Source organism: Theropithecus gelada, chromosome 1 (assembly GCF_003255815.1).
Source record: "Theropithecus gelada isolate Dixy chromosome 1, Tgel_1.0, whole genome shotgun sequence".
In the NCBI taxonomy this organism is placed as follows: Eukaryota; Metazoa; Chordata; class Mammalia; order Primates; family Cercopithecidae; genus Theropithecus; species Theropithecus gelada.
Genome location: NC_037668.1, coordinates 42,021,428 through 42,036,607, shown reverse-complemented (window position 1 = coordinate 42,036,607; position 15,180 = coordinate 42,021,428). Strand labels below are relative to the sequence as shown.

The window sequence follows — 15,180 nt, the reverse complement described above, 5'->3', positions numbered from 1 at the left end:
GGCCCGTGGTTCCTTCACCCTCAAGGCCTACCACCTCCTCTTTCCACCGAGTGGACACGGCTCAGGATTGGCTTCAGAATAACCAATGCAATAATGCCAGCTGCACGCCCCCGCCAGCCTGAGGAAGAATGGGAAAACAACACTGCCCACTTTGCAGGATGATTATAAGGATGACACGTGGCACTGCAAGGCCTAAAGCGCACACAATTCTCTAGCAATTGAGAGCTACCCTCATCTTATTTCTTCCCATATTAAATTCAGAAATTCTCCTGTGCCCTTAATTTACCTGGGGTCTTTAAAGTACATATTACCCAGGTAGGTCCCAGACCTAAATGGACTCATTGGAAAGTCCACTTGTAGGGCCTTGGAACTAGTAGTTTTGACAAGCTCCCCAGGTGAAGTGTGGAACCCACAGTGTTGAAGGGCAGGGCTTGTGGCTCCCCATTTTGTTAAGTCTAGCAGAATGGCCCATCCACACCTCCAACGCCCTCGAACATACGCTCAACAGCAGTGCTTTACCAGCACCTTCACTGAGGCTGCCCGAAGCGGCAGCTGCAGGGGTGGTGCCATCAGGCAGGAAAGAGGCCATGACAGCTGGGCCTGTAAAGACTGATGGGGAATGACAAACCATTTTCTGTAGCTATCAGCCTGGTCTTTGAAGCACTTTAAATGTGGCCTTTATATCCGAGTCAACCCTTTTCTCATCCGCCTGTGCTCTAATCCACTTTCAAGGTAAATTGCCCTTTATGATTTTTTTTTATGGATTCATGTCAATATATTCAAAGCGAGGTTCAATATCAAATCAAAATCCACATGAATAAAATATCAAATGCATTAAGTGAGCGATAATTTTAGTAGAGTCATTTTAACGTAAGTATTAAAAGCCGGGAGTCATCTAGATTATCGGCACTCAGATATTAAGCCAGAAGCATCTCCTTGACCACCTAGCCTTTGGGGAATTGTGACAGCGACGAGGTCTGGAATGTGAAGTATAAAGTGGGGAAAAAAGCCACTATGACCCACAGAGGTCAGGATTTTTGTCCATTTTGTTCAGTGATGTATCCTAAGCACCTAGAACACAGCCAGGCATACACTAAGTACTCAATAAATTAAGTTGATTTTGTAAAATATCTTGCTAGAAAGTACTTGTAACAACTGAGACGAGACAGCCAGCCTAGCAAGGCATTTACCAGAAACACTGTGAAATGCTTCAATGGTAACAGGGACGGAAGGCTTTAATTAGCTTTTGATTTTTTAAAAAATGTTTAACTCTATCATAAAAGAGTCAAAGCAACCCAAACAAGGCAGCTTCGCCCTTGGTGAGATGGATGTGACGTGGTTCCTTGGTGACTCCTCCAGTAAACATCTGAGTCCCTGTCGTGTTCCAGGCAGAGCCAGGGACACCGTGGAGACCAAACCATCACCCCACCCTTTCAGTCCAGTGCTTGTGTCTGACAGCATCCAGATCCAGGAAAAAATATCTCCTCCTCAAAGGCACACTCAGAAACCAGCCAGTCCACTCCCCACTTTTTGCAGGCTGGGAACTATGATCCAGAATGTAAAGGAACTTGCCCAAGGCTAAAACACCAAAGACACAGCCATGGAGGGCGCTTGTTGGAGGCCCGTTTACTGAAGGTACAGGAAGGGATGAACGGCCGGCAGATGGGTTCGGATGGAAACCCAGTTCTCCCCCAAGACCATGCTCTTTCTCACAACGTTCAGCTCCTCACAGGGCACTGCTGCGTGTTCAATCCTCATTTGTTTACAACTCCTAATATCAAAGACCACTTCTAGATTCCCACCAACCTCTCTCCTCCTCCGTGTTTTTCTAAGGGAGATATATCGTATGCCAGAAACGTGAGCATCTGGCCAAGGGAAGCTGGCTATCCCTTCACCACCTTTCCCTGAGGAGTGACAGACAGATGTGGTTAGCAAACTGCTATGATGATAAACTATAGGAAATCGCTTATAGTCAGCCATTTTTAATCTTAAAAAACCCCGGCAATTTCATATAAACTGAGTATGTCACAATTTTTTGGTTGCATTCCTTGGAAATCCATAGAAATAAACATCAATCTACAAATTAAACTGTCAGGAAGCACAGAGACCCCACAGATGAAATTATTTTATATTTTACTCTTACCCGAGTGAGTTCACAAGGTACTTCTTGGCATCGTTGCCTGACTACATGTCCACCCTCTACAAAGAATTCCAGCTGGAATGAGCACATGTTCAGTTACTGTCAAATAGAAACAAGTGAACAGACGCCAGGTGCACTGAGCAGACGCCGCACTTTTAAATTAGAGCGCGGCCTTTGAATAGTCCTCCACACACCTTGTTTTATCCCCTAACTGCTCCCAATTACGTACAAAATGCAGTCCTTTCACAGATGTTTAGAAAGTTTTTTATTGGTTACAATAATATAAAATGCGTTGTTTAAATTCTCCTCTAGTTATTAAGTGTTTGCAGCAATAGCACAAAAAAATCTTTTTTTAATACATCTGACGAGCCCCAGTGATTTCAATGCTGGAGGGAAAAACAGCAAACAGCACTCTTGTCTATCTATAATTAACCTCTCTCTCTCTCAATGCTACATTGGTTAAAATCAATGGACAACCCCTTTTGGTATGTCAAATTGTAAATTTTAATGTTTTCATTAGAATAGTCTTTTATAGCACTCTCCAAAAAGAAGCAATAAAATAACTAACAGCAAAGTTCAATACAGGAGCACTCTCCGGGTTAACAACGCCAACAAAAAAAGTGAAATGTAAATCACATATAATACAATTGAAGCGTCCAAAACAATTTAAATAATTTTAAATATTTTATTTTTAAACTGCTACAAATGCTTTATACAATATTTCAACATAAAGTCCCCATAACAGAAATGTAACAAAATGGGAATGATAGTGGAAGGATTAAAGTGGCACAAATTCACCAAACAAATATTAAACTACAAATTTTTAAGAGGTAGATTACTTTTGAAGTCGAGAACAAAAAACAGTATGAATAAAACCTAGCCGCTTTCCACCAACTCAGTCATTAATTTAGGGGGAGGCATAAAATGCAAGGACAAATGGTATTAATATACTTAGGAAGAGGCCAATTTGTTGTTTTTAATCTCTATTAGAGATGCAAGTGTAAAACCTGGTATGCAAATTCATTTATACTTACGTGTAGACATACATCTGTACAGGCCTGGGATGCGCCTGTGCATTGATATATTGCTAAATAGTCTCTGATAATATAATAGTTATAAATTAGTGCCAGATAAGAATCTGAGAGGATAATGTCCATTTGGATACACAAACGCAACACCAGAATAGGCATAAAAAAGAGTCCATATCCAATCTGGTTTCCTCTCCATTAAGCTGGCAATCTACTTCTGATTTAAAAAAACAAAAACAACAAAAAAACAAGAAATACCAGGGTAAGAGATCAGCTAAATGCCTCTCTCTGTCTATAATTAATTTAAAAGAAAGGCATCAAGAGCTGATATGTGACCAAAACGTTTTAAATGAGTGCATCCAAATTTGTCATCCCTGAAACCTACAACAAACTACTGCTAAAACAGAGAACTTGCTTTGCAAGGTTAAGTTCAAATCATTCCTTTCTCCACTACGTGCCAAAAACAAGGGTCATGCTCACATCTGAGGTACCAGTCCCATGACGAGGAGCCAGTTCATCTGGCCCGTCTTAGAGTGCCCTTCTCTTTGGATCTCAATCACCTGGGCGCCCAGCATGCGCGTTGGGCCCCACCGAAGCAGCAGATGCCTGACTCTAAGCCTGCCGGCAATCAGTTGAATGTTAGGATTTTTGAGTCAGCTTCAACTGGTCTTGCAAGCTTGGTAGATTTCGTATCCTTTGCCGTAGTGCTTATCCTAAGTTGAGCATGCAATACCTTTTAGTCAATTAAGGTTTGTTTTGTTTGGGGGGCTTTTCTACAGGAAGTTCCTAGAAAATAAGAAAACTGAAGATAAATGACAACATAACATAACCTTACATGAATTGACCATGTTAAAGAAAAAGGTGAATAGACCGTAAGACAAATGTTATTAAGACGACAACACACACATGACTGAAGGTATTTAGGAACGAGCGTCCTACCCAGAAGATACACCCTGCAAGGAACTACACGCATTTATTTCCAAGGGGTGTAGCAGAGATGGAGGAGAAATTAGCACTTTATTTTTTTTAATCAATTCCTGGTAAATGGAAAAACTTGGTCTAGAATTTCATTTTGCTTCTCTACCTTTAAGTTTTCTTGACTGACTGCGACAGGAACTCAGTTTGAAAAGAAAAAAGTAGCTCTAAAAGAAGTATTAAAGAACCCAAAAACACCACGGGGTTCACAAAGGTGAAAGATGGGTAGGAGGTGAGTAGAGAATGTACCTCTTTCCTTCCCTTTCTGTTTTATTGGAGCCCCTGGAAATGATCCCTTAGCAACAGATTTAAACTCGGCACTACAGAAAGCCATGGTGACGGGTGGGGGGTAGGTCACTGTAGTAAGAGCTGCAGCAGGAGAACCTGAATGACTGTGGCATGCCTGCTTTCCTGTGTTTTGTCCTAAGAAAAATATTTGGAGCACATGGCTTTTTGACACCTTGTCTGGCACCATGGCTTATGTTCCAGGAAATGACTCTCAGTGTTAAGTAGAAAACTCATGGAAAAATCACATGGCTGATTGCAAGCATATACTTGAAAAACTGTGGAATCCTAAAGTGGCATTGAAATGTAAAATATCTGAGTATCGAAAACTAGCTCTTAATCACAGCTTGTTGTAAAGATATACACAGGACAAGGATGTGCTGCCTGTTCTATAAGTCATCCCTGTGTATCCAACAGGGTAAGTAAAGCAAGCTGCAAACAGAGTGAAAGTGAGTATTCCTAGACATGTAATAGATGTGATGATTCCTTGTGTCAGGAATCATCCCTACACAAAACTTACAAGTAGAACTATACTTAAACAGGAAGACGACTGTAGTTCAAACAACTCCTTATTAGTGTAATGCAACAAATATGCACTGAGGCTGAGGCCGCCTCTGTAAGAGCCCTGGGCGACACGTTAATGACAATCATCATATTACCCAGGTCTAAGTTTACGAATTCCAGTTTTGTGCTAAACTAACTACAAAGTACTAAGACCAAAACAAACACTTCAAAGAAATGCCCACTTTTGTGTCCAGATAGTCAAAATATATCTTGATGAATATTTGTTTTCTAATTCCCAAGAACACTTCTCAGGTTTATGGTGAGTTGGTAAGTGGACCCTTGGATCACATTCCTGACCTACAGATGTGTCCACAGCACAGTTCCAGCACCTCACACAGAGCTGCCACCAATGCCTGTCATTACCGTCCACGGTTAGGACCATACAATGTTTTCTTATCTGATTCTTCTGTGCTTCCTTTTAGGCCAAATTTCACTCCAGCAAGGTAACCCACTGTTAACTATCAAACAAAGCAAAATAATGAAAATTAACTGGAGCAAAGAAGAGACATGATTTTTAAGGCACTTTAGTCCTCTGTAGTCTTAAAGGTTACTCAAAAGACACTGGGTAGAGGCTATTTGAATAGACTTGATAAATTTATAGTCACTCTGACAGCTATTCTTTGCAGAAATTAATTTTTCCAAATCAACTTTAACCCTGAACTGTGTAAGTGGGGCCCAGTACAAAACAAGCACTTCTTTTAGATAACACTGAAGACAAAAAGGATAGAAACAGTACATTCTAAAGCATCAACCACCTGAGAGGTGTTTTATAGTACAATCTGTGAAAATGAAGGCACATTCTGTCTGTTGAAGATATAAGCAACTGGAAAAGGATTCAATTTGATCATGTCCTATTGGTGTGGCACCTCCAGAACACAGACTGAGCGCAAACAGGTGCACAATTCAATTACTAATGGCAAGCAGTTTTGACAACTGATAACACAGGTGCTTATTTTCAGCAGAGCTAACCTCCAAGATGCTACCTATGTATGTGCCGTGGCCAGAGACCAAGTGTTGGTCAGACCTATGGCAACTAAATATTTAACACATTTATGAAGTAGTTTTTTAAAAATCTGATCCATTAATCCTACAGTAAATCATTCAAATCAGCCTGAGTTAATGATTCTTCTCTATCTTTAGCTGTGATTTAAGGCACACCAGCATTAAAAATTCTACCTGATCAATTATGCAGAGCTAATGGCACCTGTGTCCTCGTGACCTCTACAGAATGGCAGTCGCGTCCACACTTAGGATCCCTAATTCCGCTTGCTTAAAACACCAAAGAATGTTCAGATACCAAAAGCTATAGCATGAAGGCCTAGAGTCAGGTGGCATACCGTGAAAAGACAAGATTTACAAGTATTTTGCAGAAATGCTATCTGATGAGTAATTTTCACAAGACTGAACTATTCAGAAAGAAACAGCAGGAATTCCAATACACATCCACTTCGGACAAAGGACTTAGAAAGTCTGAGAATCCAATGTAACAAATTCAACCACTGCCCTCTCTCTTCATCTGTCACTGAGAACAGTTCTTAATATAGGAAGCACAGGCAATAAAGCAGTAAAGTCACTTCAAATCTAAGACAAATCCTTCTATCATTAATGAGGAGACAAAGGTACTGACAAACGAGGCTGCCATGCCCTGGGTATCACACCGGCCTGAAAGAGCCGCCAAGGGTCCTGCTTGGAGTTTCAAGCACGTCTCTCCTACTCTGCTTCCCAACCAGAACCTGACTTGTTTACTGTCCTATGGCTGAGCTCAGGAGGTGGCGGACAGGACTAAGGCCTTTTTAAAGGACTATGTTTTGTTTTGACCGATGCAATCAGTTGTTAATATTTAAGCATTGGCAATGAAAGAAAGTCTCAGGTACTAGATCTATACTGAAGTCACAGAAATATTAAACAAGATTGTAACAAGGTTTACTAATGAACTTAGTGACCCGTCTTAACCTAAGAAATGGCCTATGATCGGGAAATAAGACACGTGACACTGAGCTATTACCCAAGACATAAAGGAAGTTTGAGAGGATTTCATATTTTCTTAAGAGTACTTTTGAGAGCTTTTCTATAGTTTCGAATTCAATTTACAACTGGCCATATTAAAGAAGTGGCACCACTTTGTGAGTCCTAAGTCTGAAATTAAAACTATTTATTCATCTCTAAAAGCAGCCAAAGCAGTGACCCTTCATGCCTTTAACTTATGCAACAGCTATTTCCTTTCAGTGTTTAGGTCGAAATTTTACAGGGAGGGGAAAAAAAAAAAAAGCAACAAGAAACCAAAAACCGCCCATAGGCAAGGATACTGTCGCCTTCCCAGTCTTTCCCTCCCACCAGCTCCTGGGCTTACCTGAAGTCCTTCAGCTCCTGCTTGGCGCTGCCGTCCTCTCTCTTGTTCTCACTCAAGTCAGCAGCAGCTGCCAGCTGAAGGCTTCGGGTGACTGGCCCCCCGCTCCGCTCTCTAGATTTTATATTGAACCGGTCTGTTCTTCTCTTACTCGCCAAGGTGGATTTGCTTTGTAAAACGGCTTTGCTTTTCTGTACCCTCACGTGCAGGCTCCGCGATGTTTTGCTGGAAAGCTGAGCAGAATGATTTTTGGCCACAGCTTTAGGTTTCTTCCCCTCAACATGAGTTATTTTGGCCATTCTTATCGGGCTGGAGTTCCTTAAAGAGGAGGAGCTTGGTTTTTTGGATTTCACCGAAGCTGCAAACTTGACGTTCTGCTTGGACCTGAAGGAGGAGGAGGGGAGCGGGACTTGGGTGGGGCCTGAGCTGCGGGCTCTGGTCTTGCCCAACGGAGTCTGCATGCTTTGCATTTTAATCTCCGCATCCGCTGTCCGTCTGCGGTGGTTGCTGTTGCTGTTTTTGTCACTACTTGCAGGTGATGAGTGTCCACCTTTCTTAGATGAATGAGAAACTTTTTTTTTGGGAGGGGAAAGGGGTTTCTTGGGACAGCTGAAAGCGGCATGTTTATTCAGGCTTCCAATGTAAGTGAACTCTCGATTACAGTAAGGGCAGATGTGAGAGGATGACTCACAAGCATTTTTCAAGTCAGCCTTCTGCTTTGCAGATTTGTTTTTCTGAAGAATTGCTTTCTGTACAAGCTGATTTTTTTTCTTCAATGCATTTAATTTGAGCTTATTCGAGGACATTTTGCTGAGCTCAACACTAAAGTTTAGCCTTTTGGGCTGTCCCATTCGTCGGAAGGCATTTTTCCCAGAGTTATCTAAAACCACCACGCCATTTTTGGGTTGCACAGTTTGTTTTAATGGTACTGGGTTCTTCTTAGGCGTGTACCTCTTCTTGTCACTTGCAGAAGCACACGCCAGGATATGTTTGTGCAACTCCGGCATGTTGTCGACACCTTTTCCACACTTGGTGCAGCGAATGGCAGTAGTAAAAGTCTGTGGAATATTGTGTGTAGTGAAATTTGTGGCTGTCACACCAATCCCCATGGGGTTACGGTGATGGTACTGAAATGGAGGTGGTTTAAAGCTTGGGTAATGCTGATTGAGGCCTAATCGAACATCTGGATCTTTTGTCTTTATTCCAGAAGCCATTATTTTTATAGTCGTGTAAAGCTCTTCAGAGGAATCATTTAACTCCTCTTCTTCTTTCGAAGTTTCTAAAGGATCTTCTGGCAAGCTCTGCATATGCTCTACATGGGCCTTGCTGGGATCTGTAAAGTTTTGGGGCCTCAGAGTCCCGCTTTCAAACTGGTGATGTGTGCACACCTTATCTGGGTGGAGATCTCGCTGGTGCTGCTGCAAATTGCACAAAAAAGCAAATTCTTTTTTACAAACAGAACACACAAAGATATTCCCAACTCCATGAAGCAAAAAGCGATGTTCTGACAAGTCCGTTTTATCCTTAAAAAGCTGCACACAAAATTCACATTTGAAGGGCCATTCTTCAGCATGAATAGATAAATGTTTGGTTAGATCTTTAATGGAAAGAAAAGGTGATTCACAGACATTGCAAACAAAGTTTTTGTTGAATGTTTCCTGAACAACATCCTGTTCAGCAGCAGACTGGGGCTCTTCCCTGGGTTTCAGACCTTCATTCTCCAATTCCTCCTGTTTGAAAGATATCATGGGGAGAGAAGCCTCCAGATTATCACCAGAGGAAACAACAGATGAGATCGCGGAGAGAGGAGGTGGAGAAGGAGAAGAGGAGGAAGATGAAGAAGAAAATGAAGAGGAGGAGGAAGATGAAGAGGAGGAAGAAGAAAGTGTTGGAGGCCCGGGTGATGCGGCAGACATCAGGGACTCCACAGGAGGAATGGGAGAGGGAGAGGGGGACACTGTTGGGGACAGAATTGGAAGTGGGGACTGTGCAGTGGCATTTGAGAGTGGAGAAGGGCATGGATGTGGAGATGCACTGGAAGAGGGGGCTGGAAGAGGTACGGTAGGAAGGAGGGGAGGGGGCGGAGTGGCAACAGTTAATACCGGGGGACAGGGTGGAGGGGAAGAGGGATCTGTGGGGATCAAGAGAGGAGGCAGCTGACCAGATGAAAGGGAGGGTGTCTGCAGGGCAGGTGATGAAGGACAAACATCAGGTGGGGACTCAACAGTAGGGGCAGGGAAACCAGAGTCCGGACCGAGGTCAGGATCTGGCTGAGCTTCTAGGGATTTACAAGGACTTGGGCTCCTGGTCATATCTGCAGGGTTTTCTACAGGTAAATCGATGCCATTATATTCATTGAGAAGAACCTTCTGCAGCATGCAGGTGGTTGGTTTCCTTTTCTTTACAGCACTACATGTAGGCTGCACTGAATGATTCTCTTTGAATTCCTTGCCTTCAGAGTCACTACAAGGCTTTTTATGCACACTGAGATCTAAGACAGATTCCCACTGGACTGGAGTCTTGCCTGTACCCTCAGTCTTCTGTTTGACACCGCTGGATAAATCCAGTGGCTGCTGGTTGCACACACTGCTAAAAGCAGAACTGGCTGTCCACTCTTTAGACATTTTATATTCATCAAAGCATGGAGGGCTCACAGTTTCTCTCTCATCTCTCCCAGACAAACTCCATGCTGGTGAGTCACTATGACTTTCTAATTTGGATTTTTTGGAAGTCAGCACTGCATCGGTCCACGCTGCTTTCCCATCACTTGGCTTTCCAAAGTCTCGAACGGCAGGACTGTGCTGTGGAGAACTGGGAGGAGAGCTGGTCCGCCTCTTAAACCTACTTGAGGTCACAGGCAACATTGATGCAGGAGCAGACACACAAACAGGACCTAATTTAGCTATTTCAGTTGCTGAAATCCCTGCAGGAGGAGTTAGTTTATCTTGGGTTTGAAGAAGTTGCTTGAGCTTTGATGACAAATAAACACTTTTCTCTTTATGGAAAGACACCGCCTCCGTTGTTGATATGCTAAGAGGAAGACTTAAGGAGCAGGAGGGGGCCATGGGGTCAGAATCTGCTTCGGCCTTAATTTTGGGCAGTGCAGGCGGGCTCGCCGTTCTCCGTTTCTTGGCCTCACTATTTGTGCTGCCCGAAGGCTCTTTAGGAAGATCTTCTGTTACAGGGACCTGTGTGGTCTTTATATTTTGAGTAATTTCCACCGTAACTGGAGTAAGCAGACAATTTATACCATACAAATCTGCCGAAGCAGACTCCATCTCAATCACATCACAGTTACTAGTGTTGTTATTAGTTTGAATTTTACCATCAATATAGTAATTTAAGTTTTCAGAGATATTGCTAGAAATGTCCATGATGTACACGTCATCTGCTTCCCCTTCCTCCTCTGGCTCTGTGCTTGGTACATAGACGTTCTGGGTGGCCTGGGCCTGTTCTGCTGGAGGCTGGGGCTCTTCAAGGCCTCCTTTTCGCCGTACACCTTTGGGAATCAGATGGCGTTCGTGAACTCTACGCTGATGCCGTCTCATATTAGTATGAGTTCCAAAAACCTTTTTACAATATTTGCACGGATGAAGTTCTTTAACTTCCCCATTCTCTTCTACAACAGAAGAATTTACTGTGTCTTGGGAAGCCTTCTCTGAATTCATGATCAGACAGTCTGGCCCAAGACTGGGAGGACTCAACTCATCTTTTGAAGTAACGTTTTCTCCAGATGCTTTGCCATCAGCCAGGTCCTCTGACGGCTGTAGTGTTTGGCTGGGTTTCCGCTTTAACCCTGCTTCGTGGCGCCGCTCATGCCGCCGCCGGTTAATCTGTGTGCCAAAGGCTTTCCCACAGTACTTACATTTGAAAGCATGATTGATGGTGGATATATGGATATGCATGTGACGCTCAAGCCCCTGTTTGGTTGTAAACTTCCTTTCACAATGCTGACATGGAAACATAAACGTTTCAAATACATCACCATTGGCCTCTTCTTTAGTTCTGGGGATTTGCATGGCAGGTGCTACCTCTGAGAAGTCTTCAAGAGTTTCTTCTGAAGTTGTTTTTGGTTCCTCTAATAAATCTTCTGGCTTCTCATCACACCGTATTTCTGGCTCTTTCACAGAACTTTCATTTGGCATGCTGGCTTCTTCTTCCCCCTCTTCTTCCAACTCATCATCATCTTCTTCTTCTTCATCCTCCTCCTCTTCCTCCTCCTCCTCTTCCCCCAAATCATTCACCTCACAATCTGCTGCTTCTAATCGCTCGTCTGGTTCTGGCTGTGGCTCCCAGGCAGGGGCAGGGGTTGCTAGTTCTGGAGGAATCTCCTGGAGGGTGGCCGGCTGCTCAAGTGCTGAGGCTGAAGGCTTCTCTTCGTCTTCTTTAGGACCTAGAAAGCACATGGAAGCAGAAGCATGGGAAACCAGCTACTTGGTGAATAATTTATATGATTCAAGTGATTTCTCTTACCACCTAAAACATGAGGGAGATGATGAGGAACAATAAATTACTTCTATTTTATATACTTAATTGATAAAGTTGTATTGGATATGAATCCATTTCATTCATCCATTCATTCAACAAGTATTCAGAGTACCAGCTACATACCAGGCAATATTCCCAGCAGTGAGGATACATACACGAACGCAATAGACAAGGATGTCCATGTGGAGCTGGGGTTTTGTGTTTAGTTGCACATACACACAACTCTGTTTACAGAAACTGCAGTGTTTAAAATTGTGTTGGAGTAAACTACATTTTAGGAGAGTAGTTGTAAATTCTAATTTCTCATGATTCCAAACTGGAAATAGTTCATTACCAGACATATCACCAGGTTAGATCCTTGTGAGTCTGTCTGGAGTAAATGATCCTCTCTCCTTCTTAACTAAAACGTTATATTCAGAAGCTAGCACATTTTCCAGAATCATGTAATCAGAAGTTTTTCAAGCTAGATAATCTTTGGAGATCATCTCTTCTAAGCCTAGCCAAGTTATTAAGAACTCAGGAGCATCTCACTGAAGGGAACAGAAATCTGCAGTCACTTTGGAGTCCCCAGGCCAAGCCCACCTGAGGTGGGTGGTAGAAGGCGGTCATGGAAGGACTTGCTTAGAAGGTGACAGTGGAGGAGAGACCTAAGGAAAATGAGGCATGCAAATACTGGGGCGGGGGGGGGGGGAGCCCTACTCGATAGAGGAACCCTCAAAATGCATAAGCACTGAGTCAAGAACATACTAGATGCGTTCAAAGAACAGCAAAGACGTCAGTGAGGTGAGGTGGGGAAGCTGGGGAAAGTGAGGGCAGGAGATAAGACTGGAGATGCAAACAGGGGCCTACTTACACAAGCCCCTGCAGGCTGCTGGCCTTTACTCTGAGTGAAAACGGCAGGCTACCAGATAGAAATATATAATCTGATTTGTATTCAAGAGAATCACTCTGGTTACTACAAGGAAGATAGTGAACCCTAGGTGACAAGGGTGGAGGCAGATGGACAAGACGGGGCCCACTGCATCCTCCAGGAGAGGCAGGATGGTGGCACAGGGGTGGCAGCAGGGCGGGACTACAAGTGCTCTGGATATACTTTGGTGATGAAGTTGACAATGCGCCTGCTGACTGGTCGTGGTGACAGAGAAGACAACATTCCACAGAACTGCGATAATCCTGGCTAATAAAATGTTGAAGACCACAAGAGAAGCAACTATGGTCTGTGTGCATGTGCATGTGCATGTTGTGGGGGAAATCAAGAGCTTACTTCAGACGTGCTAGAGTTTAAGGTACCTGAATACATTAAGTAGACAGCTTTATATGAATCTGGAATTCAATAAAGAGGCTGGCCTAGAAATTTCAAAATCCTAGAGAAGGCCAGAGAAGGTATCGGACTGGATGAGGTCACCTGGCAAGTGAACACAGGCAGAAGAGGGATGAGACGACTGCGTCCCAGATGACTCCACAACTGAGGCTGGGGGAAAGGCCAGTGAGGTAACTGGAGAAGCAAGAGAGTGGTGGCCCTTCGGCTAAGTAAACAAACTGCTTCACGGAGGGAATGATCAGCTGTGTTCAGAACTCCTGCTGGGTTGGATAAGGACTGAGAATGGAACATTCCATCTGCCAAGGCAGAGGTCTGGTGATTGCGACAGCAAGTGGAGTGGTGGGGACAAATGCCTAACAGAGTTCCTAGGAGAATGGAAGGAGACAGGAGAGACAGGGAAACTATTAGCAACTCTTTCAAATTTAGCTGTAAAGAAAAAGAAATGCAGAAGAGACTGGAAGAAAACACAGGGACAACAGGATTCTTAAAGACAGAAGCTATAATCATGGTTTCGTGCTAGTAGGAATGGTCCCCAATGCTGCTGTCGTGACAGTCCCACTTCCTGCACTGCAGAACCGGGCCCCTCTACTGCAGGCACTAGGAGAGTTAAGAAAGGCTCCGTGGAGCAGGCAGAGCTATTCTGACTTCTTCTCCAGGCTACATTACCTGGCTGTTCCCCCAGGCACTTGCAAATACTGACTTAGCACCCACTATCTGCCAGTACTAGGTAAACAAGACTGTCAAGATCCTTACCCACAAACAGCTTCACTTTCATAGAAGCCACACACAAGCAGGAAGGCAACGAAACTATAGAACATTAATGGCTGTGTTTATGGAAGTAAGTGTGGTACGGAAGCATGTCACACGGGCTTGATTAATCAGGAAAGGATTCTTAGAGAAAGGGCTAAGCAGACTGAACCTGAAGGATACAAGAATTAAGGACAGAACAGGAAAAGCAAGCAGAGAAGAATCAAAACATAGAGAACATTATAAATTAATGTGGACTTATCTGGGGACAGTGGGGAGCCGCTGAAGGTATTTGAAAGCAGGAGAGTGCCATCTGGGAGATTCAGCTGCAGGGTGGGTGAAAGGATGGGGGAAGGTCATCACTGGAGGCTGAGGAGCAAGACTGGCCGAGCGGAATGAGAATGGAGATGCTGGCTGCTGTGCTAAGAAGGAAAGGCAAAGAAGCAGTGGAGGCAGAAAAGAGCAGCCAGACCCTCATGATCCGAGAGGCCTGCTACTGGACACGTGGACTGTGTGGACACAGTGGGGAAGAGGTCAATGCCAGGTACTATTCATACAAGCTCACTTATTCAGTCCTAGCCCCCTTGCTGTTTCCCAGGAATATGGGGAACTAATTTTTCCCATCTGCTACTACATTTACTAGCAATGAGGTTTCTGTTTCCAAACAGAAACAGCCTTCTCTCCCCCTAGACTAATTTCATAAATTCCATGAGCTTTCCACAAACTGGGCAACCAGTCATTCGATGGTAGTAATGTATTTCAAATTAGGAGCTACCTCTCTTTTCAAAGACATTTTCAATAGAGACCCAGAATACTGCCAAAAGAGTTGAAATGAGACAACAGAAAATGCAATTCTAAGGCTCAGAAATTTCCTAATACACTTCATTTTCAGTCAAAATCTATGGCTTCTTTTGATGGGGAAAAAATGTCTTTCCCCATGACTGGTAAACAATCCCAGATTTAAAACTGTCCAAAGTAATATAAACCAAAGACCAACCAGCTCTATTAACAAGTACGGCCCATGCCAGAGTGGGTCCACGCACTTGATGTGATCTGTGGAGTTTTAACATAAAGGGAGGTTTGGGAGCACAAAGAAGAGTCTGAACTGTTGGCTCATGATACAGACCATTAGCTGAGGACAATGCAGAACATTCAGGGGAAGCCTACGACCCCACTTTGACCAGCTGTGCCACATACTGGGGGATAAAGAGCAAGTGTCATTTTTCTTTTCTTTTCTTTTCTTTTTTTTTTTTTTTGAGACGGAGTCTCGCTCTGTCTCCCAGGC

General features: G+C 43.6%; 1 protein-coding gene across 2 annotated transcripts in view; it reads right to left on the bottom strand.

Annotated features, from left to right (window-relative positions):
* PRDM2 (PR/SET domain 2) overlaps positions 1-15,180 on the bottom strand; it is a 126,803-nt gene that overhangs the window by 33,023 nt on the left and 78,600 nt on the right. Inside the window, exons 8-9 of one of the 2 annotated variants that reach the window (XM_025402696.1) lie at positions 7,343-11,732; positions 2,393-3,954 (exon numbers count right to left, since the gene is read on the bottom strand). In XM_025402696.1, coding sequence (XP_025258481.1) covers positions 3,942-3,954; positions 7,343-11,732 — 4,403 coding nt within the window. In that variant the 3' untranslated portion in view covers positions 2,393-3,941. Of the gene's footprint in view, positions 1-2,392; positions 3,955-7,342; positions 11,733-15,180 lie in introns of those variants that run through there. The other variant, XM_025402686.1, reaches the window with a different exon arrangement.